Source organism: Lissotriton vulgaris, chromosome 2_1 (genome assembly GCF_964263255.1).
Source record: "Lissotriton vulgaris chromosome 2_1, aLisVul1.2, whole genome shotgun sequence".
Taxonomy (NCBI): Eukaryota; Metazoa; Chordata; class Amphibia; order Caudata; family Salamandridae; genus Lissotriton; species Lissotriton vulgaris.
In genome coordinates this window covers 1,024,911,675-1,024,937,462 of record NC_141687.1, presented here as the reverse complement: position 1 = coordinate 1,024,937,462, position 25,788 = coordinate 1,024,911,675, and the positions used below count along the sequence as shown (strand labels likewise).

The following is a 25,788-nucleotide window of genomic DNA, read 5'->3' as shown; positions in this document are numbered from 1 at the left end:
TGGACAAATTGTACAACGTGGAGTGAAACTGTGCATGGAATTCATAAAATTACTTCTGTAAATAAACTGTTTAAAATATTGGGATAATGCTGCATTTTGAAACAACCATGTAGATAGGTTTGAAATATAACCAGTGCAGTGATGTGGACACCAGCACTTAAATGCGCTATCCAACCCATGAGGTTTGGTTCACTTTTTTTTTTGGTCCTGACGAAGCGCCAATGACCTACGGGCGTGAAACATGTTGACCTCGACTAGTGACACCCAGGCATAGTGGACCTTGTGGGGTCAGTCATTTTTAAGCAGTACTTTTAACTGCCAAGGGTTACCTAGACAATCTTGTCGCTGCTTCCATACCCTTGATTTTATTACACTATCATGTTCGCACGTAATTGATTTACCCTCCCTTACCCTTCCCCACACACCCGCATGCAACATCCGGTTAATCCTCTAAAAGATCTCCGACAAAGTGACCCTTCGGGGACCCGTAGGGAATTGCAGCGCCGGCCCTACGAGGAGCAAAATTGCCCGATGATGAAGCATGACATCCTCTGGGGTGTGTGAGGGCAGCAGAGGATGTATAATGTCTTTCCTTTTCCCATTAGGGTACTTTTTACCTAGGATTACTTTCCCCCATTCTTCCCTGTTTTTAATGCATGGGTGACTATTTGCACTCAGATACGTGGGTAACTTCTGTACCCTGGTATAGGAACTGTGTCCTCTTATTGTGAACAGATTTGTTTTAGGAGCATGGACACTGGACCTTTGTTGGCTCCTTGGTCCCCCCCCTCTCTTTTGTTTAATTGGCCATGATCATGATCACACCGATCCTAGGCAGTTACGGCAGCAGTGTCCCGGTCCCATTGTGCTGACCTGATATGGGGCCCACGGGACTCATCTATTTACAGTTCAGAGGAAGGACTTTGTTACCCGGGGCAGAAATGGATACAGGGCAGTAAGAGACTCCAAGCGTAAGTTGGAATTAAGACGGTGTGGGATGGAATGTGGAAATGAAGCACTCCGGGCCGCCTCTGAGCAGAGTCCAACGGTCAGGCATGATTAGTGCCTGAAATGGGGGTCCCCTTGAGGTAATAATGTCACACGGTCGCCATCTTAAGGTCAGGCAATGGCTAATTAAGTTAGCTAAACCTTAACATTACTGTTTACTTCTACTTCCTTAAGGTGCGCTGCTGCCTAACAGGGTCTGGTTGGAAATATATAAAACCACAAATGAATAAATAAATAAATCATAGTGACGCATAAATATCCAAACTCATTAAGGCTTATTATCCAGTCAACACTTTGCCACAACTATTGTGCCAGGTATCACAAGTAATTAAGCATTGCATTTTTGGTGTACGAATGTATTTTATTACCACAGAAGATATACTTATTTTGAACAAGGTGTGTGCTTATCTTCCACTTTCCATGAGTTCTGATCATGATATCCTATTTGTGCTCACAAGAGTAATCAAGTTTCTGCGCGCCACCCAACACATTGCGGGTAACTCACACTGGCACTTTTTTCAAAAACAACTAAGAGGTGCAAAATTAAGTTTTCACTAGTTAACCAGTATAATGAACAAATACATATTAGCAGTCAAGCACAAACTCACATTAGTAGTAAATAGCTACAAAGGGTCTAGTAATCCACAAAAACAACTTTTTCATAACTCACCGGAATTGATCCCCAGGGTTTTCAGCCAATAATCCAATCCACCAGTTGATCCTGCCTTTTGAAAGCTAAAGATACATACATGTATAATAAGGAGTATAGAAGAGAAACAATTCTTTACACTACAACAAATACTGCTCCTACCATTCATTCTCAAAACAGTTTTCCAAAAACATTCAGCTTGATAAAAAACCACTGACAATAGAAAGTATATGACAGAACAAATTGACCGATTAATAAACAACGCAATCAGACATTTTTTTTCTTTTCAAATTATGTGAACTAAGTGCAGGATATGTCGCATACTAACACATTATTTTAGATACAGTTGTTCACAAATCAAATACACATAAAAAATTGCATGTTGAGTTGGATACACAAAGCCATTTGGAACTTTAAGTAATAGTAGTACCATACGGATTCACCAATGACAATTCACATATTTCTTTGTAATATATCTGCAGGTCTCGACTGTCTTGTTTGTGGATTAACCTGCTCCAAATGTTGATTAATCCAATACCTCGGTGGATATTTAGAAGTGGCCAGGCAGTGAAAAAATGGGGAATATGTACTCCAAAATGGGAGCGACTTAGAGAAAATTGAAGGAGGGGTGCATGGAGGGCCCTGAAAATGGTATTCCACACCTGAAAAACTGAGCCTGTAACTCAGGCTCGGTTCACAAACATTGCTCCAATATTTACTTAACTACAGAGCGACCAGGTGCAAAATCATCTAACTTATCTCCAGCTCAAATATGAAGTAGGTCTCACAACACAACAAGTCATGAAGAAAGAGAATAACACCAGGACAAAGGAAACAACTAAATTAAAAGGTAAATGGAAATATAGATTACATACCCACACGTTGTTACAGCACACACACAAGGAACACAATATTAGGAAAAATAATTAATAAACAAATGCAATAAAATTACACAGAAGTCATATCACATTAACAAAACCTGTTCCACACCATCACCAGCTCTGCCTCATCAGACCAAGAGCAAGCTGTTCACAGCCTGGTCTCACAGGAAAGTAGACCATAGACAAACCACTCTTCCCACAGTGTTGGAGAATGTGTTTGTTGCACTGGTCCTTATCCTGAGAAGCAACTAACCAAGAGTAAGAGTGGATATATAAGCAGATGATCACTCTCTTTGGACTGTCTAAGGAAGAGGTGGTGAAATACCATAACCCTCTTGTTGTGTTGAGGACATAGTTGAAGAATGGTAAAAGGAGCTCATTTTACCAACAGCCACAACCCATGAAATCCTAACCTATGTTGAACTGGTGGCTCTGTACCACTTTCTAGCCATTGGGTCATTTGAGGGGACCAGAGGGGCCAATATTGGTATTGCACATGATACACAATCCAGATGCTTGCATTCGTTTTTCACATCTTACACATGTGCAGTGCAGCAGTAAATCACACTGCCTCAGTCACTGCAGGACAGGCAATGAGTAGCATATTGCTTGTTTACTGTCATTCATTTCCCCTTAAGTGCAGGGTACCAATGATTGCACACACGAGGCACTCTAGACACCATGGCACAGAGCACATCATAATCTCAATAGCAACTAATGGCATTTCATCACTGTGCACGCTGTCAGCTACTCCAGGGGATGCTTCTCTCATGTGTCTGCTGCCTTTCCTGTTCAACATATGACAGACTGATTTGCGTTGATATCCAGTTATATATTCTGCCTGTTGATGACTGAATGACATATTGCTGGGAAGAATTATGGTGACATGTAGAAGTTAGGAAAGTAGCACAACCCCGCAATGAGACTGTATTTTCAACTAGGCATGGAAATATGGTGAACGCAACACATCACATCCCTCTTCACTAATAGACTCCCTTATTAACTCCTTGAATACATGTGTGACATGAATATGAAGCTGTTGGACTAGGTGGCTACAGTAACTAACTTTTAACCCAAATCTGTGTTGCACAAGAACGTGATTTTGTTGTCTCTCACCATCCCTTCACCCACTTCAGTTGTCCCACCACTGTACCTCAATAGAAGTATAATAGAGCACACTCACTGCCTTGTCGCATCATAGAACATCCTGCGCTACAGTGTGTTGCACTATATTGCTTTGCAATGCGTTTTACACATAGAACTGCTACCTGCATTATGGCTCCATCCAGGGTCACAGGCTGGGCAAGGCATAGAAACCAGGGTCTGTGGATGTGTGGTTATCTAGAGGCTTTCCATTTCACCAGACCTACTACCAAGTATTGTTGTAGCATCACAGTGGAATGCCAATATTGTGTCACTGATGAAATGTGGACAATGATCATTGATACTGTGCAGTGTGTGGCTGCCATGTGGCTAGATTCACGAAATACAAATGTCCCATACTATCTTACAATGGAACTGTCCACACAGGACATCTGGAGACGCCATTGTTTCCCACGTCATGGTTAAACTCACAAAGCCCGATATATATACTGCACATATTAATCACTTAGATTGTCACAGCTTTGTTTCATTTTGGACCCCAAAAATTATGACATAGGGGGCAATGGCCGGCAGGTGATGAAGATGGCCTCTGCCTCGTAGAGGTCCAGACCTCCAGGGGCCTAAACACAAATCTGACAAGTTCATCCGCACCCTAACCCAGCTACAACCAGCAGCGGTAACGTTGGAGCCCCTCCTACACCCATCGGGCTGACCGCCTTGTTCGCAGCTGCTGTTCCGGCGTGACTCTGCCCGTGGTGTGTAATAAGCATGGGCGGAAAATCCATTCCGCTCGCGGATTTTGCGGATTTTCGTTAAATTCGCAATCCGCTAGATTCGCGAATTTCCCGCAAAATCCGCAAATTCGCACGCAGCAGATTTTTTTTCTTGGTGATACAATTTTGCGGCGTGCGGCGTTCACTTACCGTCAGTCAGCGTTTGCTGAGTTGTTTTTCTCGATATGTTGCGAGTGCTGCGCCATTTGGATCTTGCTGCGGGATCCCGCGGGAGTTTGGCAACCGCGATTACGTAATCGCGGCTTGCCACCTTGCACAGCACGTATCGCAAGAGTTCGCAATTGCGAACACGTAGATGCGGCGAGCAGCAACAATGTCGCACTCGCGAAATTAAAAAATTTGAAATTCTGCACAAGAAATCCACCAACAAGCAGCATAAACCTTCTGAAAATGATGATTTTTATCAGAATAATTCCTCAGGTTGACATTTGCCTGCACTTTTTTTTGCAAGGAGTCCATTTTTGGGGGGGGGGAGGAAGTGCCCCACAGTCTCCAACTTCCTGTTCCTGTCCAGCAGGCTCCTCCCAGTGCTTTCTTCATGTGCTGGTCACTTTCATTCGGATTCTTCACCTGGAAGGATTACTTTTTGTGGATGCTGCTGGATATTTGGATTTGAGGCCTTTTTGACTCTCTTTGGATCACTTTTGGATTAGAAATTTCACAAATAAGTTTGTTTGGGGCATTACAGTTGCTGCAACTACAATTTTGGAATTTTCGATTTTTGGGCTGTTGTTGGAGCCTTTTGCCCAGGGGTACTCAGTGGTGGGTGGACTGAGTCTTTCTGTGGGGTCTCTTTAATAAAAACATCATGGAGGGCCTGGATGGCTTGGGATTGTTTTGATTTTTCTGTGATTTTCGATTTTTTGGGCTGTTGCGGCCTTTTCACCAGGGGTAGTGAGTGGTGCACGGGCCTAGTCTTTCTGTGGGGTGTCTTGAATTTAAACATCATGGAGGGCATGGATGGCATGGGATTAAGCTGATTTTTCTGTGTTTTTCGATTTTTTGGGGTGTTCATGGGGACAGGCCATGTGGGTGGGGGGTATTTTGAGTACTGCTACAGGCAGGCCATGTGCTGGGAGGCAGGGGGCCATTTTGAATGCAGGCAGTGTTCTTAGGTCTGCAACCATTTTGCCTAGCTTTCAACCTTTATGCCCAGGGGTAGTGAGTGGTGCATGGGCCTAGTCTTTCTGTGGGGTGTCTTGAATTTAAACATCATGGAGGGCTTGGGATTGTGCTGATTTTTCTGTGATTTTCGTTTTTTTGGACTGTTGTTGTGGCCTTTTCACCAGGGGTAGTGAGTGGTGCATAGGCCTAGTCTTTCTGTGGGGTGTCTTGAATTTAAACATCATGGAGGGCCTGGATGGCATGGGATTGTGCTGATTTGTCTGTGTTTTTCGATTTTTTGGGCTGTTGTTGTGGCCTTTTCACCAGGGGTAGTGAGTTGGACATGGGCCTAGTCTTTCTGTGGGGTGTCTTGAATTTAAACATCATGGAGGGCATGGATGGCATGGGATTGTGCTGATTTTTCAGTGTTTTTCGATTTTTTGGGATGTTCATGGGGACAGGACATGTGGGTGGGGGCCATTTTGAGTGCTGCTACAGGCAGGCCATGTGCTGGGAGGCAGGGGGGCATTTTAAATGCAGGCAGTGTTCTTAGGTCTGCAACCATTTTGCCTAGCTTTCAACCTTTATGCCCAGGGGTAGTGACTGGTGCATGGGCCTAGTCTTTCTGTGGGGTGTCTTGAATTTAAACATCATGGAGGGCTTGGGATTGTGCTGATTTTTCTGTGATTTTCATTTTTTTGGGCTGTTGTTGTGGCCTTTTCACCAGGGGTAGTGAGTGGTGCATGGGCCTAGTCTTTCTGTGGGGTGTCTTGAATTTAAACATCATGGAGGGCTTGAGATTGTGCTGATTTTTCTGTGATTTTTGTTTTTTTGGGCTGTTGTTGTGGCCTTTTCACCAGGGGTAGTGAGTGGTGCATGGGCCTAGTCTTTCTGTGGGGTGTCTTGAATTTAAACATCATGGAGGGCCTGGATGGCATGGGATGGTGCTGATTTTTCTGTGTTTTTCGATTTTTTGGGGTGTTCATGGGGAAAGGCCATGTGGGTGGGGGCCATTTTGAGTGCTGCTACAGGCAAGCCATGTGCTGGGAGGCAGGGGCCATTTTGAATGCAGGCAGTGTTCTTAGGTCTGCATCCATTTTGCCTAGCTTTCAACCTTTATGCCCAGGGGTAGTGAGTGGTGCATGGGCCTAGTCTTTCTGTGGGGTGTCTTGAATTTAAACATCATGGAGGGCTTGGGATTGTGCTGATTTTTCTGTGATTTTCGTTTTTTTGGGCTGTTGTGGCTTTTTCACCAGGGGTAGTGAGTGGTGCATGGGCCTAGTTTTTCTGTGGGGTGTCTTGCATTTAAACATCATGGAGAGACTGGATGGCATGGGATTGTGCTGATTTTTTTGTGTTTTTCGATTTTTTGGGCTGTTGTGGCCTTTTCACCAGGGGTAGTGAGTGATGCATGGGCCTAGTCTTTCTGTGGGGTGTCTTGAATTTAAACATCATGGAGGGCATGGATGGCATGGGATTGTGCTGATATTTCAGTGTTTTTCGATTTTGTGGGGTGTTCATGGGGACAGGCCATGTGGGTGGGGGCCATTTTGAGTGCTGCTACAGGCAGGCCATGTGCTGGGAGGCAGGGGGCAATTTTGAATGCAGGCAGTGTTCTTAGGTCTGCAACCATTTTGACTAGCTTTTAACCTTTATGCCCAGGGATGTGACTGGTGCATGGGCCTCGTCTTTCTGTGGGTTGTCTTAAATTTAAACATCATGGAGGGCTTGGGATTGTGCACATTTTTCTGTGATTTTCGTTTTTTTGGGCTGTTTTTGTGGCCTTTTCACCAGGGGTAGTGAGTGGTGCATGGGCCTAGTCTTTCTGTGGGGTGTCTTGCATTTAAACATCATAGAGGGCCTGAATGGCATGGGATTGTGCTGATTTTTCTGTGTTTTTTGATTTTTGGGGGTGTTCATGGGGAAAGGCCATGTGGGTGGGGGCCATTTTGAGTGCTGCTACAGGCAGGCCATGTGCTGGGAGGCAGGGGGCAATTTTGATTGCAGGCAGTGTTCTTAGGTCTGCAACCATTTTGCCTAGCTTTCAACCTTTATGCCCAGGGGTAGTGAGTTGTGCTTGGGCCTAGTCTTTCTGTGGGGTGTCTTGAATTTAAACATCATGGAGGGCTTGGGATTGTGCTGATGTTTCTGTGATTTTCGTTTTTTTGGGCTGTTGTTGTGGCCTTTTCACCAGGGGTAGTAAGTGGTGCATGGGCCTAGCCTTTCTGTGGGGTGTCTTGCATTTAAACATCATGGAGGGCATGGATGGCATGGGATTGTGCTGATTTTTCAGTGTTTTTCGATTTTTTGGGGTGTTCATGGGGACAGGACATGTGGGTGGGGGCCATTTTGAGTGCTGCTACAGGCAGGCCATGTGCTGGGAGGCAGGGGGGCATTTTAAATACAGGCAGTGTTCTTAGGTCTGCAACCATTTTGCCTAGCTTTCAACCTTTATGCCCAGGGGTAGTGACTGGTGCATGGGCCTAGTCTTTCTGTGGGGTGTCTTGAATTTAAACATCATGGAGGGCTTGGGATTGTGCTGATTTTTCTGTGATTTTCATTTTTTTGGGCTGTTGTTGTGGCCTTTTCACCAGGGGTAGTGAGTGGTGCATGGGCCTAGTCTTTCTGTGGGGTGTCTTGAATTTAAACATCATGGAGGGCTTGAGATTGTGCTGATTTTTCTGTGATTTTTGTTTTTTTGGGCTGTTGTTGTGGCCTTTTCACCAGGGGTAGTGAGTGGTGCATGGGCCTAGTCTTTCTGTGTGGTGTCTTGAATTTAAACATCATGGAGGGCCTGGATGGCATGGGATGGTGCTGATTTTTCTGTGTTTTTCGATTTTTTGGGGTGTTCATGGGGAAAGGCCATGTGGGTGGGGGCCATTTTGAGTGCTGCTACAGGCAAGCCATGTGCTGGGAGGCAGGGGGCCATTTTGAATGCAGGCAGTGTTCTTAGGTCTGCATCCATTTTGCCTAGCTTTCAACCTTTATGCCCAGGGGTAGTGAGTGGTGCATGGGCCTAGTCTTTCTGTGGGGTGTCTTGAATTTAAACATCATGGAGGGCTTGGGATTGTGCTGATTTTTCTGTGATTTTCGTTTTTTTGGGCTGTTGAGGCTTTTTCACCAGGGGTAGTGAGTGGTGCATGGGCCTAGTTTTTCTGTGGGGTGTCTTGCATTTAAACATCATGGAGAGCCTGGATGGCATGGGATTGTGCTGATTTTTTTGTGTTTTTCGATTTTTTGGGCTGTTGTGGCCTTTTCACCAGGGTAGTGAGTGATGCATGGGCCTAGTCTTTCTGTGGGGTGTCTTGAATTTAAACATCATGGAGGGCATGGATGGCATGGGATTGTGCTGATATTTCAGTGTTTTTCGATTTTGTGGGGTGTTCATGGGGACAGGCCATGTGGGTGGGGGCCATTTTGAGTGCTGCTACAGGCAGGCCATGTGCTGGGAGGCAGGGGGCAATTTTGAATGCAGGCAGTGTTCTTAGGTCTGCAACCATTTTGACTAGCTTTTAACCTTTATGCCCAGGGATGTGACTGGTGCATGGGCCTCGTCTTTCTGTGGGTTGTCTTGAATTTAAACATCATGGAGGGCTTGGGATTGTGCAAATTTTTCTGTGATTTTCGTTTTTTTGGGCTGTTTTTGTGGCCTTTTCACCAGGGGTAGTGAGTGGTGCATGGGCCTAGTCTTTCTGTGGGGTGTCTTGCATTTAAACATCATAGAGGGCCTGAATGGCATGGGATTGTGCTGATTTTTCTGTGTTTTTTGATTTTTGGGGGTGTTCATGGGAAAAGGCCATGTGGGTGGGGGCCATTTTGAGTGCTGCTACAGGCAGGCCATGTGCTGGGAGGCAGGGGGCAATTTTGATTGCAGGCAGTGTTCTTAGGTCTGCAACCATTTTGCCTAGCTTTCAACCTTTATGCCCAGGGGTAGTGAGTTGTGCTTGGGCCTAGTCTTTCTGTGGGGTGTCTTGAATTTAAACATCATGGAGGGCTTGGGATTGTGCTGATGTTTCTGTGATTTTCGTTTTTTTGGGCTGTTGTTGTGGCCTTTTCACCAGGGGTAGTAAGTGGTGCATGGGCCTAGCCTTTCTGTGGGGTGTCTTGCATTTAAACATCATGGAGGGCATGGATGGCATGGGATTGTGCTGATTTTTCAGTGTTTTTTTTATTTTTTGGGGTGTTCATGGGGACAGGCCATGTGGGTGGGGGCCATTTTGAGTGCTGCTACAGGCAGGCCATGTGCTGGGAGGCAGGGGGCCATTTTGAATGCAGGCAGTGTTCTTAGGTCTGCAACCATTTTGCCTAGCTTTCAACCTTTATGCCCAGGGGTAGTGACTGGTGCATGGGCCTCGTCTTTCTGTGGGGTGTCTTGAATTTAAACATCATGGAGGGCTTGGGATTGTGCTGATTTTTCTGTGATTTTCGTTTTTTTGGGCTGTTGTTGTGGCCTTTTCACCAGGGGTAGTGAGTGGTGCATCAGCCTAGTCTTTCTGTGGGGTGTCTTGAATTTAAACATCATGGAGGGCTTGGGATTGTGGTGATTTTTCTGTGATTTTCGTTTTTTTGGGCTGTTGTTGTGGCCTTTTCACCAGGGGTAGTGAGTGGTGCATGGGCCTAGCCTTTCTGTGGGGTGTCTTGAATTTAAACATCACGGAGGGCATGAATGGCATGGGATTGTGCTGATTTTTCTGTGTTTTTCGATTTTTTTGGGGTGTTCATGGGGAAAGGCCATGTGGGTGGGGGCCATTTTGAGTGCTGCTACAGGCAGGCCATGTGCTGGGAGGCAGGGGGCCATTTTGAATGCAGGCAGTGTTCTTAGGTCTGCAACCATTTTGCCTAGCTTTCAACCTTTATGCCCAGGGGTAGTAAGTGGTGCATGGGCCTAGTCTTTCTGTGGGGTGTCTTGAATTTAAACATCATGGATGGCATGGGATTGTGCTGATTTTTCTGTGTTTTTCGATTTTTTGGGGTGTTCATGGGGAAAGGCCATGTTGGTGGGGGCCATTTTGAGTGCTGCTACAGGCAGGCCATGTGCTGGGAGGCAGGGGGCCATTTTGATTGCAGGCAGTGTTCTTAGGTCTGCAACCATTTTGCCTAGCTTTCAACCTTTATGTCCAGGGGTAGTGAGTTGTGCATGGGCCTAGTCTTTCTGTGGGGTGTCTTGAATTTAAACATCATGGAGGGCTTGGGATTGTGCTGATTATTCTGTGATTTTCGTTTTTTTGGGCTGTTGTTGTGGCCTTTTCACCAGGGGTAGTGAGTGGTGCATGGGCCTAGTCTTTCTGTGGGGTGTCTTGAATTTAAACATCATGGAGGGCATGGATGGCATGGGATTGTGCTGATTTTTCTGTGTTTTTCGATTTTTTGGGGTGTTCATGGGGAAAGGCCATGTGGGTGGGGCCATTTTGAGTGCTGCTATAGGCAGGCCCTGGCAATGTGCTGGGAGGCAGGGGGGCATTTTGAATGCAGGCAGTGTTCTCAGGTCTGCAACCATTTTGCCTAGGTTTCAACCTTTATGCCCAGGGGTAGTGAGTGGTGCATGGGCCTAGTCTTTCTGTGGGGTGTCTTGAATTTAAACATCATGGATGGCATGGGATTGTGCTGATTTATCTGTGTTTTTCGATTTTATGGGGTGTTCATGGGGACAGGCCATGTTGGTGGGGGCCATTTTGAGTGCTGCTACAGGCAGACCATGTGCTGGGAGGCAGGGGGCCATTTTGATTGCAGGCAGTGTTCTTAGGTCTGCAACCATTTTGCCTAGCTTTCAACCTGTATGCCCAGGGGTAGTGAGTTGTGCTTGGGCCTAGTCTTTCTGTGGGGTGTCTTGAATTTAAACATCATGGAGGGCTTGGGATTCTGCTGATTTTTCTGTGATTTTCGTTTTTTTGGGCTGTTGTTGTGGCCTTTTCACCAGGGGTAGTGAGTGGTGCATGGGCCTAGCCTTTCTGTGGGGTGTCTTGCATTTAAACATCATAGAGGGCCTGGATGGCATGGGATTGTGCTGATTTTTCTGTGTTTTTTGATTTTTTGGGGTGTTCATGGGAAAAGGCCATGTGGGTGGGGGCCATTTTGAGTGCTGCTACAGGCAGGCCATGTGCTGGGAGGCAGGGGGCCATTTTGAATGCAGGCAGTGTTCTTAGGTCTGCAACCATTTTGCCTAGCTTTCAACCTTTATGCCCAGGGGTAGTAAGTGGTGCATGGGCCTAGTCTTTCTGTGGGGTGTCTTGAATTTAAACATCATGGATGGCATGGGATTGTGCTGATTTTTCTGTGTTTTTCGATTTTTTGGGGTGTTCATGGGGACAGGCCATGTTGGTGGGGGCCATTTTGAGTGCTGCTACAGGCAGGCCATGTGCTGGGAGGCAGGGGGCCATTTTGATTGCAGGCAGTGTTCTTAGGTCTGCAACCATTTTGCCTAGCTTTCAACCTTTATGTCCAGGGGTAGTGAGTTGTGCATGGGCCTAGTCTTTCTGTGGGGTGTCTTGAATTTAAACATCATGGAGGGCTTGGGATTGTGCTGATTATTCTGTGATTTTCGTTTTTTTGGGCTGTTGTTGTGGCCTTTTCACCAGGGGTAGTGAGTGGTGCATGGGCCTAGTCTTTCTGTGGGGTGTCTTGAATTTAAACATCATGGAGGGCCTGGATGGCATGGGATGGTGCTGATTTTTCTGTGTTTTTCGATTTTTTGGGGTGTTCATGGGGAAAGGCCATGTGGGTGGGGGCCATTTTGAGTGCTGCTACAGGCAAGCCATGTGCTGGGAGGCAGGGGCCATTTTGAATGCAGGCAGTGTTCTTAGGTCTGCATCCATTTTGCCTAGCTTTCAACCTTTATGCCCAGGGGTAGTGAGTGGTGCATGGGCCTAGTCTTTCTGTGGGGTGTCTTGAATTTAAACATCATGGAGGGCTTGGGATTGTGCTGATTTTTCTGTGATTTTCGTTTTTTTGGGCTGTTGTGGCTTTTTCACCAGGGGTAGTGAGTGGTGCATGGGCCTAGTTTTTCTGTGGGGTGTCTTGCATTTAAACATCATGGAGAGACTGGATGGCATGGGATTGTGCTGATTTTTTTGTGTTTTTCGATTTTTTGGGCTGTTGTGGCCTTTTCACCAGGGGTAGTGAGTGATGCATGGGCCTAGTCTTTCTGTGGGGTGTCTTGAATTTAAACATCATGGAGGGCATGGATGGCATGGGATTGTGCTGATATTTCAGTGTTTTTCGATTTTGTGGGGTGTTCATGGGGACAGGCCATGTGGGTGGGGGCCATTTTGAGTGCTGCTACAGGCAGGCCATGTGCTGGGAGGCAGGGGGCAATTTTGAATGCAGGCAGTGTTCTTAGGTCTGCAACCATTTTGACTAGCTTTTAACCTTTATGCCCAGGGATGTGACTGGTGCATGGGCCTCGTCTTTCTGTGGGTTGTCTTAAATTTAAACATCATGGAGGGCTTGGGATTGTGCACATTTTTCTGTGATTTTCGTTTTTTTGGGCTGTTTTTGTGGCCTTTTCACCAGGGGTAGTGAGTGGTGCATGGGCCTAGTCTTTCTGTGGGGTGTCTTGCATTTAAACATCATAGAGGGCCTGAATGGCATGGGATTGTGCTGATTTTTCTGTGTTTTTTGATTTTTGGGGGTGTTCATGGGGAAAGGCCATGTGGGTGGGGGCCATTTTGAGTGCTGCTACAGGCAGGCCATGTGCTGGGAGGCAGGGGGCAATTTTGATTGCAGGCAGTGTTCTTAGGTCTGCAACCATTTTGCCTAGCTTTCAACCTTTATGCCCAGGGGTAGTGAGTTGTGCTTGGGCCTAGTCTTTCTGTGGGGTGTCTTGAATTTAAACATCATGGAGGGCTTGGGATTGTGCTGATGTTTCTGTGATTTTCGTTTTTTTGGGCTGTTGTTGTGGCCTTTTCACCAGGGGTAGTAAGTGGTGCATGGGCCTAGCCTTTCTGTGGGGTGTCTTGCATTTAAACATCATGGAGGGCATGGATGGCATGGGATTGTGCTGATTTTTCAGTGTTTTTCGATTTTTTGGGGTGTTCATGGGGACAGGACATGTGGGTGGGGGCCATTTTGAGTGCTGCTACAGGCAGGCCATGTGCTGGGAGGCAGGGGGGCATTTTAAATACAGGCAGTGTTCTTAGGTCTGCAACCATTTTGCCTAGCTTTCAACCTTTATGCCCAGGGGTAGTGACTGGTGCATGGGCCTAGTCTTTCTGTGGGGTGTCTTGAATTTAAACATCATGGAGGGCTTGGGATTGTGCTGATTTTTCTGTGATTTTCATTTTTTTGGGCTGTTGTTGTGGCCTTTTCACCAGGGGTAGTGAGTGGTGCATGGGCCTAGTCTTTCTGTGGGGTGTCTTGAATTTAAACATCATGGAGGGCTTGAGATTGTGCTGATTTTTCTGTGATTTTTGTTTTTTTGGGCTGTTGTTGTGGCCTTTTCACCAGGGGTAGTGAGTGGTGCATGGGCCTAGTCTTTCTGTGTGGTGTCTTGAATTTAAACATCATGGAGGGCCTGGATGGCATGGGATGGTGCTGATTTTTCTGTGTTTTTCGATTTTTTGGGGTGTTCATGGGGAAAGGCCATGTGGGTGGGGGCCATTTTGAGTGCTGCTACAGGCAAGCCATGTGCTGGGAGGCAGGGGGCCATTTTGAATGCAGGCAGTGTTCTTAGGTCTGCATCCATTTTGCCTAGCTTTCAACCTTTATGCCCAGGGGTAGTGAGTGGTGCATGGGCCTAGTCTTTCTGTGGGGTGTCTTGAATTTAAACATCATGGAGGGCTTGGGATTGTGCTGATTTTTCTGTGATTTTCGTTTTTTTGGGCTGTTGTGGCTTTTTCACCAGGGGTAGTGAGTGGTGCATGGGCCTAGTTTTTCTGTGGGGTGTCTTGCATTTAAACATCATGGAGAGCCTGGATGGCATGGGATTGTGCTGATTTTTTTGTGTTTTTCGATTTTTTGGGCTGTTGTGGCCTTTTCACCAGGGTAGTGAGTGATGCATGGGCCTAGTCTTTCTGTGGGGTGTCTTGAATTTAAACATCATGGAGGGCATGGATGGCATGGGATTGTGCTGATATTTCAGTGTTTTTCGATTTTGTGGGGTGTTCATGGGGACAGGCCATGTGGGTGGGGGCCATTTTGAGTGCTGCTACAGGCAGGCCATGTGCTGGGAGGCAGGGGGCAATTTTGAATGCAGGCAGTGTTCTTAGGTCTGCAACCATTTTGACTAGCTTTTAACCTTTATGCCCAGGGATGTGACTGGTGCATGGGCCTCGTCTTTCTGTGGGTTGTCTTGAATTTAAACATCATGGAGGGCTTGGGATTGTGCAAATTTTTCTGTGATTTTCGTTTTTTTGGGCTGTTTTTGTGGCCTTTTCACCAGGGGTAGTGAGTGGTGCATGGGCCTAGTCTTTCTGTGGGGTGTCTTGCATTTAAACATCATAGAGGGCCTGAATGGCATGGGATTGTGCTGATTTTTCTGTGTTTTTTGATTTTTGGGGGTGTTCATGGGAAAAGGCCATGTGGGTGGGGGCCATTTTGAGTGCTGCTACAGGCAGGCCATGTGCTGGGAGGCAGGGGGCAATTTTGATTGCAGGCAGTGTTCTTAGGTCTGCAACCATTTTGCCTAGCTTTCAACCTTTATGCCCAGGGGTAGTGAGTTGTGCTTGGGCCTAGTCTTTCTGTGGGGTGTCTTGAATTTAAACATCATGGAGGGCTTGGGATTGTGCTGATGTTTCTGTGATTTTCGTTTTTTTGGGCTGTTGTTGTGGCCTTTTCACCAGGGGTAGTAAGTGGTGCATGGGCCTAGCCTTTCTGTGGGGTGTCTTGCATTTAAACATCATGGAGGGCATGGATGGCATGGGATTGTGCTGATTTTTCAGTGTTTTTTTTATTTTTTGGGGTGTTCATGGGGACAGGCCATGTGGGTGGGGGCCATTTTGAGTGCTGCTACAGGCAGGCCATGTGCTGGGAGGCAGGGGGCCATTTTGAATGCAGGCAGTGTTCTTAGGTCTGCAACCATTTTGCCTAGCTTTCAACCTTTATGCCCAGGGGTAGTGACTGGTGCATGGGCCTCGTCTTTCTGTGGGGTGTCTTGAATTTAAACATCATGGAGGGCTTGGGATTGTGCTGATTTTTCTGTGATTTTCGTTTTTTTGGGCTGTTGTTGTGGCCTTTTCACCAGGGGTAGTGAGTGGTGCATCAGCCTAGTCTTTCTGTGGGGTGTCTTGAATTTAAACATCATGGAGGGCTTGGGATTGTGGTGATTTTTCTGTGATTTTCGTTTTTTTGGGCTGTTGTTGTGGCCTTTTCACCAGGGGTAGTGAGTGGTGCATGGGCCTAGCCTTTCTGTGGGGTGTCTTGAATTTAAACATCACGGAGGGCATGAATGGCATGGGATTGTGCTGATTTTTCTGTGTTTTTCGATTTTTTTGGGGTGTTCATGGGGAAAGGCCATGTGGGTGGGGGCCATTTTGAGTGCTGCTACAGGCAGGCCATGTGCTGGGAGGCAGGGGGCCATTTTGAATGCAGGCAGTGTTCTTAGGTCTGCAACCATTTTGCCTAGCTTTCAACCTTTATGCCCAGGGGTAGTAAGTGGTGCATGGGCCTAGTCTTTCTGTGGGGTGTCTTGAATTTAAACATCATGGATGGCATGGGATTGTGCTGATTTTTCTGTGTTTTTCGATTTTTTGGGGTGTTCATGGGGAAAGGCCATGTTGGTGGGGGCCATTTTGAGTGCTGCTACAGGCAGGCCATGTGCTGGGAGGCAGGGGGCCATTTTGATTGCAGGCAGTGTTCTTAGGTCTGCAACCATTTTGCCTAGCTTTCAACCTTTATGTCCAGGGGTAGTGAGTTGTGCATGGGCCTAGTCTTTCTGTGGGGTGTCTTGAATTTAAACATCATGGAGGGCTTGGGATTGTGCTGATTATTCTGTGATTTTCGTTTTTTTGGGCTGTTGTTGTGGCCTTTTCACCAGGGGTAGTGAGTGGTGCATGGGCCTAGTCTTTCTGTGGGGTGTCTTGAATTTAAACATCATGGAGGGCATGGATGGCATGGGATTGTGCTGATTTTTCTGTGTTTTTCGATTTTTTGGGGTGTTCATGGGGAAAGGCCATGTGGGTGGGGCCATTTTGAGTGCTGCTATAGGCAGGCCCTGGCAATGTGCTGGGAGGCAGGGGGGCATTTTGAATGCAGGCAGTGTTCTCAGGTCTGCAACCATTTTGCCTAGGTTTCAACCTTTATGCCCAGGGGTAGTGAGTGGTGCATGGGCCTAGTCTTTCTGTGGGGTGTCTTGAATTTAAACATCATGGATGGCATGGGATTGTGCTGATTTATCTGTGTTTTTCGATTTTATGGGGTGTTCATGGGGACAGGCCATGTTGGTGGGGGCCATTTTGAGTGCTGCTACAGGCAGACCATGTGCTGGGAGGCAGGGGGCCATTTTGATTGCAGGCAGTGTTCTTAGGTCTGCAACCATTTTGCCTAGCTTTCAACCTGTATGCCCAGGGGTAGTGAGTTGTGCTTGGGCCTAGTCTTTCTGTGGGGTGTCTTGAATTTAAACATCATGGAGGGCTTGGGATTCTGCTGATTTTTCTGTGATTTTCGTTTTTTTGGGCTGTTGTTGTGGCCTTTTCACCAGGGGTAGTGAGTGGTGCATGGGCCTAGCCTTTCTGTGGGGTGTCTTGCATTTAAACATCATAGAGGGCCTGGATGGCATGGGATTGTGCTGATTTTTCTGTGTTTTTTGATTTTTTGGGGTGTTCATGGGAAAAGGCCATGTGGGTGGGGGCCATTTTGAGTGCTGCTACAGGCAGGCCATGTGCTGGGAGGCAGGGGGCCATTTTGAATGCAGGCAGTGTTCTTAGGTCTGCAACCATTTTGCCTAGCTTTCAACCTTTATGCCCAGGGGTAGTAAGTGGTGCATGGGCCTAGTCTTTCTGTGGGGTGTCTTGAATTTAAACATCATGGATGGCATGGGATTGTGCTGATTTTTCTGTGTTTTTCGATTTTTTGGGGTGTTCATGGGGACAGGCCATGTTGGTGGGGGCCATTTTGAGTGCTGCTACAGGCAGGCCATGTGCTGGGAGGCAGGGGGCCATTTTGATTGCAGGCAGTGTTCTTAGGTCTGCAACCATTTTGCCTAGCTTTCAACCTTTATGTCCAGGGGTAGTGAGTTGTGCATGGGCCTAGTCTTTCTGTGGGGTGTCTTGAATTTAAACATCATGGAGGGCTTGGGATTGTGCTGATTATTCTGTGATTTTCGTTTTTTTGGGCTGTTGTTGTGGCCTTTTCACCAGGGGTAGTGAGTGGTGCATGGGCCTAGTCTTTCTGTGGGGTGTCTTGAATTTAAACATCATGGAGGGCATGGATGGCATGGGATTGTGCTGATGTTTGTGTTTTTCGATTTTTTGGGGTGTTCATGGGGAAAGGCCATGTGGGTGGGGGCCATTTTGAGTGCTGCTATAGGCAGGCCCTGGCAATGTGCTGGGAGGCAGGGGGGCATTTTGAATGCAGGCAGTGTTCTTAGGTCTGCAACCATTTTGCCTAGCTTTCAACCTTTATGCCCAGGGGTAGTGAGTGGTGCATGGGCCTAGTCTTTCTGTGGGGTGTCTTGAATTTAAACATCATGGATGGCATGGGATTGTGCTGATTTTTCTGTGTTTTTCGATTTTTTGGGGTGTTCATGGGGACAGGCCATGTTGGTGGGGGCCATTTTGAGTGCTGCTACAGGCAGGCCATGTGCTGGGAGGCAGGGGCCATTTTGAATGCAGGCAGTGTTCTTAGGTCTGCATCCATTTTGCCTAGCTTTCAACCTTTATGCCCAGGGGTAGTGAGTGGTGCATGGGCCTAGTCTTTCTGTGGGGTGTCTTGAATTTAAACATCATGGAGGGCTTGGGATTGTGCTGATTTTTCTGTGATTTTCGTTTTTTTGGGCTGTTGTGGCCTTTTCACCAGGGGTAGTGAGTGGTGCATGGGCCTAGTCTTTCTGTGGGGTGTCTTGAATTTAAACATCATGGAGGGCCTGGATGGCATGGGATGGTGCTGATTTTTCTGTGTTTTTCGATTTTTTGGGGTGTTCATGGGGAAAGGCCATGTGGGTGGGCCATTTTGAGTGCTGCTACAGGCAAGCCATGTGCTGGGAGGCAGGGGCCATTTTGAATGCAGGCAGTGTTCTTAGGTCTGCATCCATTTTGCCTAGCTTTCAACCTTTATGCCCAGGGGTAGTGAGTGGTGCATGGGCCTAGTCTTTCTGTGGGGTGTCTTGAATTTAAACATCATGGAGGGCTTGGGATTGTGCTGATTTTTCTGTGATTTTCGTTTTTTTGGGCTGTTGTGGCTTTTTCACCAGGGGTAGTGAGTGGTGCATGGGCCTAGTTTTTCTGTGGGGTGTCTTGCATTTAAACATCATGGAGAGACTGGATGGCATGGGATTGTGCTGATTTTTTTGTGTTTTTCGATTTTTTGGGCTGTTGTGGCCTTTTCACCAGGGGTAGTGAGTGATGCATGGGCCTAGTCTTTCTGTGGGGTGTCTTGAATTTAAACATCATGGAGGGCATGGATGGCATGGGATTGTGCTGATATTTCAGTGTTTTTCGATTTTGTGGGGTGTTCATGGGGACAGGCCATGTGGGTGGGGGCCATTTTGAGTGCTGCTACAGGCAGGCCATGTGCTGGGAGGCAGGGGGCAATTTTGAATGCAGGCAGTGTTCTTAGGTCTGCAACCATTTTGACTAGCTTTTAACCTTTATGCCCAGGGATGTGACTGGTGCATGGGCCTCGTCTTTCTGTGGGTTGTCTTAAATTTAAACATCATGGAGGGCTTGGGATTGTGCACATTTTTCTGTGATTTTCGTTTTTTTGGGCTGTTTTTGTGGCCTTTTCACCAGGGGTAGTGAGTGGTGCATGGGCCTAGTCTTTCTGTGGGGTGTCTTGCATTTAAACATCATAGAGGGCCTGAATGGCATGGGATTGTGCTGATTTTTCTGTGTTTTTTTATTTTTGGGGGTGTTCATGGGGAAAGGCCATGTGGGTGGGGGCCATTTTGAGTGCTGCTACAGGCAGGCCATGTGCTGGGAGGCAGGGGGCAATTTTGATTGCAGGCAGTGTTCTTAGGTCTGCAACCATTTTGCCTAGCTTTCAACCTTTATGCCCAGGGGTAGTGAGTTGTGCTTGGGCCTAGTCTTTCTGTGGGGTGTCTTGAATTTAAACATCATGGAGGGCTTGGGATTGTGCTGATGTTTCTGTGATTTTCGTTTTTTTGGGCTGTTGTTGTGGCCTTTTCACCAGGGGTAGTAAGTGGTGCATGGGCCTAGCCTTTCTGTGGGGTGTCTTGCATTTAAACATCATGGAGGGCATGGATGGCATGGGATTGTGCTGATTTTTCAGTGTTTTTCGATTTTTTGGGGTGTTCATGGGGACAGGACATGTGGGTGGGGGCCATTTTGAGTGCTGCTACAGGCAGGCCATGTGCTGGGAGGCAGGGGGGCATTTTAAATACAGGCAGTGTTCTTAGGTCTGCAACCATTTTGCCTAGCTTTCAACCTTTATGCCCAGGGGTAGTGACTGGTGCATGGGCCTAGTCTTTCTGTGGGGTGTCTTGAATTTAAACATCATGGAGGGCTTGGGATTGTGCTGATTTTTCTGTGATTTTCATTTTTTTGGGCTGTTGTTGTGGCCTTTTCACCAGGGGTAGTGAGTGGTGCATGGGCCTAGTCTTTCTGTGGGGTGTCTTGAATTTAAACATCATGGAGGGCTTGAGATTGTGCTGATTTTTCTGTGATTTTTGTTTTTTTGGGCTGTTGTTGTGGCCTTTTCACCAGGGGTAGTGAGTGGTGCATGGGCCTAGTCTTTCTGTGTGGTGTCTTGAATTTAAACATCATGGAGGGCCTGGATGGCATGGGATGGTGCTGATTTTTCTGTGTTTTTCGATTTTTTGGGGTGTTCATGGGGAAAGGCCATGTGGGTGGGGGCCATTTTGAGTGCTGCTACAGGCAAGCCATGTGCTGGGAGGCAGGGGGCCATTTTGAATGCAGGCAGTGTTCTTAGGTCTGCATCCATTTTGCCTAGCTTTCAACCTTTATGCCCAGGGGTAGTGAGTGGTGCATGGGCCTAGTCTTTCTGTGGGGTGTCTTGAATTTAAACATCATGGAGGGCTTGGGATTGTGCTGATTTTTCTGTGATTTTCGTTTTTTTGGGCTGTTGTGGCTTTTTCACCAGGGGTAGTGAGTGGTGCATGGGCCTAGTTTTTCTGTGGGGTGTCTTGCATTTAAACATCATGGAGAGCCTGGATGGCATGGGATTGTGCTGATTTTTTTGTGTTTTTCGATTTTTTGGGCTGTTGTGGCCTTTTCACCAGGGTAGTGAGTGATGCATGGGCCTAGTCTTTCTGTGGGGTGTCTTGAATTTAAACATCATGGAGGGCATGGATGGCATGGGATTGTGCTGATATTTCAGTGTTTTTCGATTTTGTGGGGTGTTCATGGGGACAGGCCATGTAGGTGGGGGCCATTTTGAGTGCTGCTACAGGCAGGCCATGTGCTGGGAGGCAGGGGGCAATTTTGAATGCAGGCAGTGTTCTTAGGTCTGCAACCATTTTGACTAGCTTTTAACCTTTATGCCCAGGGATGTGACTGGTGCATGGGCCTCGTCTTTCTGTGGGTTGTCTTGAATTTAAACATCATGGAGGGCTTGGGATTGTGCAAATTTTTCTGTGATTTTCGTTTTTTTGGGCTGTTTTTGTGGCCTTTTCACCAGGGGTAGTGAGTGGTGCATGGGCCTAGTCTTTCTGTGGGGTGTCTTGCATTTAAACATCATAGAGGGCCTGAATGGCATGGGATTGTGCTGATTTTTCTGTGTTTTTTGATTTTTGGGGGTGTTCATGGGAAAAGGCCATGTGGGTGGGGGCCATTTTGAGTGCTGCTACAGGCAGGCCATGTGCTGGGAGGCAGGGGGCAATTTTGATTGCAGGCAGTGTTCTTAGGTCTGCAACCATTTTGCCTAGCTTTCAACCTTTATGCCCAGGGGTAGTGAGTTGTGCTTGGGCCTAGTCTTTCTGTGGGGTGTCTTGAATTTAAACATCATGGAGGGCTTGGGATTGTGCTGATGTTTCTGTGATTTTCGTTTTTTTGGGCTGTTGTTGTGGCCTTTTCACCAGGGGTAGTAAGTGGTGCATGGGCCTAGCCTTTCTGTGGGGTGTCTTGCATTTAAACATCATGGAGGGCATGGATGGCATGGGATTGTGCTGATTTTTCAGTGTTTTTTTTATTTTTTGGGGTGTTCATGGGGACAGGCCATGTGGGTGGGGGCCATTTTGAGTGCTGCTACAGGCAGGCCATGTGCTGGGAGGCAGGGGGCCATTTTGAATGCAGGCAGTGTTCTTAGGTCTGCAACCATTTTGCCTAGCTTTCAACCTTTATGCCCAGGGGTAGTGACTGGTGCATGGGCCTCGTCTTTCTGTGGGGTGTCTTGAATTTAAACATCATGGAGGGCTTGGGATTGTGCTGATTTTTCTGTGATTTTCGTTTTTTTGGGCTGTTGTTGTGGCCTTTTCACCAGGGGTAGTGAGTGGTGCATCAGCCTAGTCTTTCTGTGGGGTGTCTTGAATTTAAACATCATGGAGGGCTTGGGATTGTGGTGATTTTTCTGTGATTTTCGTTTTTTTGGGCTGTTGTTGTGGCCTTTTCACCAGGGGTAGTGAGTGGTGCATGGGCCTAGCCTTTCTGTGGGGTGTCTTGAATTTAAACATCACGGAGGGCATGAATGGCATGGGATTGTGCTGATTTTTCTGTGTTTTTCGATTTTTTTGGGGTGTTCATGGGGAAAGGCCATGTGGGTGGGGGCCATTTTGAGTGCTGCTACAGGCAGGCCATGTGCTGGGAGGCAGGGGGCCATTTTGAATGCAGGCAGTGTTCTTAGGTCTGCAACCATTTTGCCTAGCTTTCAACCTTTATGCCCAGGGGTAGTAAGTGGTGCATGGGCCTAGTCTTTCTGTGGGGTGTCTTGAATTTAAACATCATGGATGGCATGGGATTGTGCTGATTTTTCTGTGTTTTTCGATTTTTTGGGGTGTTCATGGGGAAAGGCCATGTTGGTGGGGGCCATTTTGAGTGCTGCTACAGGCAGGCCATGTGCTGGGAGGCAGGGGGCCATTTTGATTGCAGGCAGTGTTCTTAGGTCTGCAACCATTTTGCCTAGCTTTCAACCTTTATGTCCAGGGGTAGTGAGTTGTGCATGGGCCTAGTCTTTCTGTGGGGTGTCTTGAATTTAAACATCATGGAGGGCTTGGGATTGTGCTGATTATTCTGTGATTTTCGTTTTTTTGGGCTGTTGTTGTGGCCTTTTCACCAGGGGTAGTGAGTGGTGCATGGGCCTAGTCTTTCTGTGGGGTGTCTTGAATTTAAACATCATGGAGGGCATGGATGGCATGGGATTGTGCTGATTTTTCTGTGTTTTTCGATTTTTTGGGGTGTTCATGGGGAAAGGCCATGTGGGTGGGGCCATTTTGAGTGCTGCTATAGGCAGGCCCTGGCAATGTGCTGGGAGGCAGGGGGGCATTTTGAATGCAGGCAGTGTTCTCAGGTCTGCAACCATTTTGCCTAGGTTTCAACCTTTATGCCCAGGGGTAGTGAGTGGTGCATGGGCCTAGTCTTTCTGTGGGGTGTCTTGAATTTAAACATCATGGATGGCATGGGATTGTGCTGATTTATCTGTGTTTTTCGATTTTATGGGGTGTTCATGGGGACAGGCCATGTTGGTGGGGGCCATTTTGAGTGCTGCTACAGGCAGACCATGTGCTGGGAGGCAGGGGGCCATTTTGATTGCAGGCAGTGTTCTTAGGTCTGCAACCATTTTGCCTAGCTTTCAACCTGTATGCCCAGGGGTAGTGAGTTGTGCTTGGGCCTAGTCTTTCTGTGGGGTGTCTTGAATTTAAACATCATGGAGGGCTTGGGATTCTGCTGATTTTTCTGTGATTTTCGTTTTTTTGGGCTGTTGTTGTGGCCTTTTCACCAGGGGTAGTGAGTGGTGCATGGGCCTAGCCTTTCTGTGGGGTGTCTTGCATTTAAACATCATAGAGGGCCTGGATGGCATGGGATTGTGCTGATTTTTCTGTGTTTTTTGATTTTTTGGGGTGTTCATGGGAAAAGGCCATGTGGGTGGGGGCCATTTTGAGTGCTGCTACAGGCAGGCCATGTGCTGGGAGGCAGGGGGCCATTTTGAATGCAGGCAGTGTTCTTAGGTCTGCAACCATTTTGCCTAGCTTTCAACCTTTATGCCCAGGGGTAGTAAGTGGTGCATGGGCCTAGTCTTTCTGTGGGGTGTCTTGAATTTAAACATCATGGATGGCATGGGATTGTGCTGATTTTTCTGTGTTTTTCGATTTTTTGGGGTGTTCATGGGGACAGGCCATGTTGGTGGGGGCCATTTTGAGTGCTGCTACAGGCAGGCCATGTGCTGGGAGGCAGGGGGCCATTTTGATTGCAGGCAGTGTTCTTAGGTCTGCAACCATTTTGCCTAGCTTTCAACCTTTATGTCCAGGGGTAGTGAGTTGTGCATGGGCCTAGTCTTTCTGTGGGGTGTCTTGAATTTAAACATCATGGAGGGCTTGGGATTGTGCTGATTATTCTGTGATTTTCGTTTTTTTGGGCTGTTGTTGTGGCCTTTTCACCAGGGGTAGTGAGTGGTGCATGGGCCTAGTCTTTCTGTGGGGTGTCTTGAATTTAAACATCATGGAGGGCATGGATGGCATGGGATTGTGCTGATGTTTCTGTGTTTTTCGATTTTTTGGGGTGTTCATGGGGAAAGGCCATGTGGGTGGGGGCCATTTTGAGTGCTGCTATAGGCAGGCCCTGGCAATGTGCTGGGAGGCAGGGGGGCATTTTGAATGCAGGCAGTGTTCTTAGGTCTGCAACCATTTTGCCTAGCTTTCAACCTTTATGCCCAGGGGTAGTGAGTGGTGCATGGGCCTAGTCTTTCTGTGGGGTGTCTTGAATTTAAACATCATGGATGGCATGGGATTGTGCTGATTTTTCTGTGTTTTTCGATTTTTTGGGGTGTTCATGGGGACAGGCCATGTTGGTGGGGGCCATTTTGAGTGCTGCTACAGGCAGGCCATGTGCTGGGAGGCAGGGGGCCATTTTGATTGCAGGCAGTGTTCTTAGGTCTGCAACCATTTTGCCTAGCTTTCAACCTTTATGCCCAGGGGTAGTGAGTTGTGCTTGGGCCTAGTCTTTCTGTGGGGTGTCTTGAATTTAAACACCATGGAGGGCTTGGGATTGTGCTGATTTTTCTGTGATTTTCGTTTTTTTGGGCTGTTGTTGTGGCCTTTTCACCAGGGGTAGTGAGTGGTGCATGGGCCTAGCCTTTCTGTGGGGTGTCTTGAATTTAAACATCACGGAGGGCATGGATGGCATGGGATTGTGCTGATTTTTCTGTGTTTTTCGATTTTTTTGGGGTGTTCATGGGGAAAGGCCATGTGGGTGGGGGCCATTTTGAGTGCTGCTACAGGCAGGCCATGTGCTGGGAGGCAGGGGGCCATTTTGAATGCAGGCAGTATTCTTAGGTCTGCAACCATTTTGCCTAGCTTTCAACCTTTATGCCCAGGGGTAGTAAGTGGTGCATGGGCCTAGTCTTTCTGTGGGGTGTCTTGAATTTAAACATCATGGATGGCATGGGATTGTGCTGATTTTTCTGTGTTTTTCGATTTTTTGGGGTGTTCATGGGGACAGGCCATGTTGGTGGGGGCCATTTTGAGTGCTGCTACAGGCAGGCCATGTGCTGGGAGGCAGGGGACCATTTTGATTGCAGGCAGTGTTCTTAGGTCTGCAACCATTTTGCCTAGCTTTCAACCTTTATGTCCAGGGGTGGTGAGTTGTGCATGGGCCTAGTCTTTCTGTGGGGTGTCTTGAATTTAAACATCATGGAGGGCTTGGGATTGTGCTGATTATTCTGTGATTTTCGTTTTTTTGGGCTGTTGTTGTGGCCTTTTCACCAGGGGTAGTGAGTGGTGCATGGGCCTAGTCTTTCTGTGGGGTGTCTTGAATTTAAACATCATGGAGGGCATGGATGGCATGGGATTGTGCTGATTTTTCTGTGTTTTTCGATTTTTTTGGGGTGTTCATGGGGAAAGGCCATGTGGGTGGGGGCCATTTTGAGTGCTGCTATAGGCAGGCCCTGGCAATGTGCTGGGAGGCAGGGGGCATTTTGAATGCAGGCAGTGTTCTTAGGTCTGCAACCATTTTGCCTAGCTTTCAACCTT

The 25,788-nt window shown here is 47.3% G+C and overlaps 1 protein-coding gene across 1 annotated transcript in view; it reads right to left on the bottom strand.

The window, feature by feature from the left end:
• Nucleotides 1-25,788, bottom strand: part of PLA2R1 (phospholipase A2 receptor 1) — a 1,083,903-nt gene that overhangs the window by 166,243 nt on the left and 891,872 nt on the right. Inside the window, exon 15 of the mRNA XM_086956636.1 lies at nt 1,679-1,743. Within this exon, the coding sequence (XP_086812762.1) occupies nt 1,679-1,743 (65 nt within the window). The remainder of the gene's footprint in view (nt 1-1,678; nt 1,744-25,788) is intronic.